Source organism: Mandrillus leucophaeus, unplaced genomic scaffold (assembly GCF_000951045.1).
Source record: "Mandrillus leucophaeus isolate KB7577 unplaced genomic scaffold, Mleu.le_1.0 Scaffold53, whole genome shotgun sequence".
Lineage (NCBI taxonomy): Eukaryota > Metazoa > Chordata > Mammalia > Primates > Cercopithecidae > Mandrillus > Mandrillus leucophaeus.
The window spans coordinates 1037250-1039985 of NW_012105697.1; the positions used below are offsets into that span (position 1 = coordinate 1037250).

Genomic DNA, 2736 nt, shown 5'->3' on the forward strand with positions numbered 1-2736 from the left:
GGAGTCCAGGCCCCCAGCCCCTCCTCCCTCAGACCCAGGAGTCCAGGCCCCCAGCCCCTCCTCCCTCATCCCAGGAGTCCAGACCCCAGCCCCTCCTCCCTCAGACCCGGGGGTCCAGGCCCCCAGCCCCTCCTCCCTCAGACCCGGGGGTCCAGGCCCCAGACCCTCCTCCATTAGGAACCAGAGGTCTGGCCCCAAGCCTCTCCCGCCTCAGAACTTAGACCTCAGGCTCCTGCAGGCTGACTCACCTTGACCAGGTAGCCGCCGAAATGGGCCCCCATGTTGGACAGCACCTTCTTTTTCTTGGCATCATCCTCTGCCCGCTTCTTGGCCTCTTCCTCTTCCTTCCTCATCTTCTCCTCCTGTGGGAAGGAAGGGGTTAACCTCATGGCTGCCCTTCTAGGCCTAAGGGAGGAGGGCCCTGGGATGGGAAGGATGGGGGCTCTGTTCTGTGCTAAGTGGAGCTGGAGCACAGGGATCAGCAGGCCGGGGGACATCAGAACCAGCAGAGACACAGGTGTCTCCTCCCGGCCCGGCCAGGTCTCCCCCTGCGATCACCTGTAAGTTCCTTCCCCTCTCTGGGTTTTTTTTTTTTTTTGAGACGGAGTCTCGCTGTGTCGCCCAGGCTGGAGTGCAGTGGCCGGATCTCGGCTCACTGCAACCTCCGCCTCCCAGGTTCAAGCCATTCTCCTGCCTCAGCCTCCCGAGTAGCTGGGACTACAGGCACACACCAACACATCCCGCTAATTTTTGTCTTTTTAGTAGAGATTGGGTTTCACCATGTTGGCCAGGCCGGTATCAAACTCCTGACCTCAAGTGATCTGCACACCTCAGCCTCCCAGAGTGCTGGGATTGCAAACGTGAGCCACCACACCCGGCCCCCTTCCTGGGTCTTAATATCCCCCCAGAAAAAAATGGAAATGAAGGAGAAGGAGAAGGAGAAATGCCTGCTTTTTCTGCATGCCTCCAACCTGAAACAGCCAATAGTGAACTTTGCTATGTGACCTCACTCCAGATGCTCAGCCAGTCTGGGCCGCAGTTGCCCTTAGTCTCAGGAGATGAGAATGTCTGTTTTAAGGTGGTCAAGGAAGGTAACTGGTGATAAGGCCAAGGACTGGGGAGATTAAAGAGGCTGATGGCTTCAAGCCTGAGGAAGTGGTTCTAGAATATTTAGCAAAGGAATTACAACATTTGAGAAATTCTTCATTGCATGTTCCAGAAATAGTGGCTTGTCCAGGCTGAGCCCCCTCTCCTTATGGTGGACATGAGGCTTTTTGTACACCCAGTACTCCGTACCTGAATTAGTTTCCTTTCTTTTTTTGAGATGGAGTTTCCCTTTGTCACTCAGGCTGGAGTGCAGTGGTGCAATCTCTGAGCTGCTCACTGCAAACCCCACCTCCTGGGTTCAAGTGATTCTCCTGCCTCAGTCTCCCAAGTAACTGGGATTACAGACATGTGCCACCATGACCAGCTAATTTTTGTATTTTTAGTAGAGACAGGGTTTCACCATGTTGCCTAGGCTGGTCGCGAACTACTGGCCTCAAGTGATCCACTTGTCTTCCAAAGCGCTGGGATTACAGGTGTGAGCCACCGTGCCCAAGCTTAGTTTCCTATCACTGCTATAATTTGCAAACTTAGTGGCAGAAAAACAATGCAAGCTTTGTTATCTTACAGTTCTGCGGATCAGACATCTGAAATTGGTCCCACTGGGCTGAAATCAAGAACCAATTTCCTCTGGAGGTTCTAGGGGAGAATTCATTCCCTTCCCTTTTCCAGCTGCTGCCTGCACGTCTGGGCCCATGGACCTACCTCCATCTTCAGAGGCAGCCATGTAGCATCTTCAAATCTCTCAGTATGACCCTCTGGCCTTCCTCTTATAAAGACCCTTGTGATGATCTTGCCCCTCCCCACAAATATTCCAGGACAACCGTCCCATCTCAAGACCCTTAACTTAATCACATCTGCAAACTCCCCTTCTTGTCTGGGTGACGGGCAGGTGGCTTGTGCCTGTAATCCCAGCTACCTGGGAGGCTGAGGCAGGAGGATCACGTGAGCCCAGGAATTTGGGAACAACGTGGGCAACATAGAAAGACCCTATCTCAAATAATAATAATAATAATAATAATGGCCAGGCACGGTGGCTCATGCCTGTAATCCCAGCACTTTGGGAGGCCAAGGGGGTGGATCACCTAAGGTCAGGAGTTCGAGACCAGCCTGACCAACATGAAGAAATCCCCTTTCTACCAAAAATACAAAAATTAGCCGAGCCGGATGGTTGGTGCCTGTAATCCCAGCTACTCAGGAGGCTCAGGCGGGGAATCACTTGAACCAGAAGGCAGAGGTTGTAGTGAGCCGAGATCACGTCACTGTACTCTAGCCTGGGTGACAGAGCAAGACTGTCTCAAAAAAAAAAAAAAAAAAAAAAGGAAAAAGAAGAAAATGGAGAATCCAGGCTGGGCATGGTGGCTCATGCCTGTAATCCCAGCACTTTGGGAGGCTGAGGCAGGTGGATTGCTTGAGCTTAGGAGTTGAAGACCAGCCTGGACAACATGGCAAAATGCTGTGTCTACAAAAGATTAAAATAGGCCGGGCGCAGTGGCTCAAGCCTGTAATCCCAGCACTTTGGGAGGCCGAGACAGGCGGATCACGAGGTCAGGAGATCGAGACCATCCTGGCTAACATGGTGAAACCCCGTCTCTACTAAAAAATACAAAAAAAACTAGCCGGGCGAGGTGG

The 2736-nt window shown here is 52.5% G+C and overlaps 1 protein-coding gene across 4 annotated transcripts in view; it reads right to left on the reverse strand.

Annotated features, from left to right (window-relative positions):
* The window catches only part of TNNT1 (troponin T type 1 (skeletal, slow)), an 18605-nt gene that overhangs the window by 6862 nt on the left and 9007 nt on the right, over nucleotides 1–2736 (reverse strand). For all 4 annotated transcript variants that reach the window (XM_011996944.1, XM_011996943.1, XM_011996942.1 and 1 more), the window contains one exon: nucleotides 249–362. In XM_011996944.1, the coding sequence (XP_011852334.1) occupies nucleotides 249–362 (114 nt within the window). The remainder of the gene's footprint in view (nucleotides 1–248; nucleotides 363–2736) is intronic.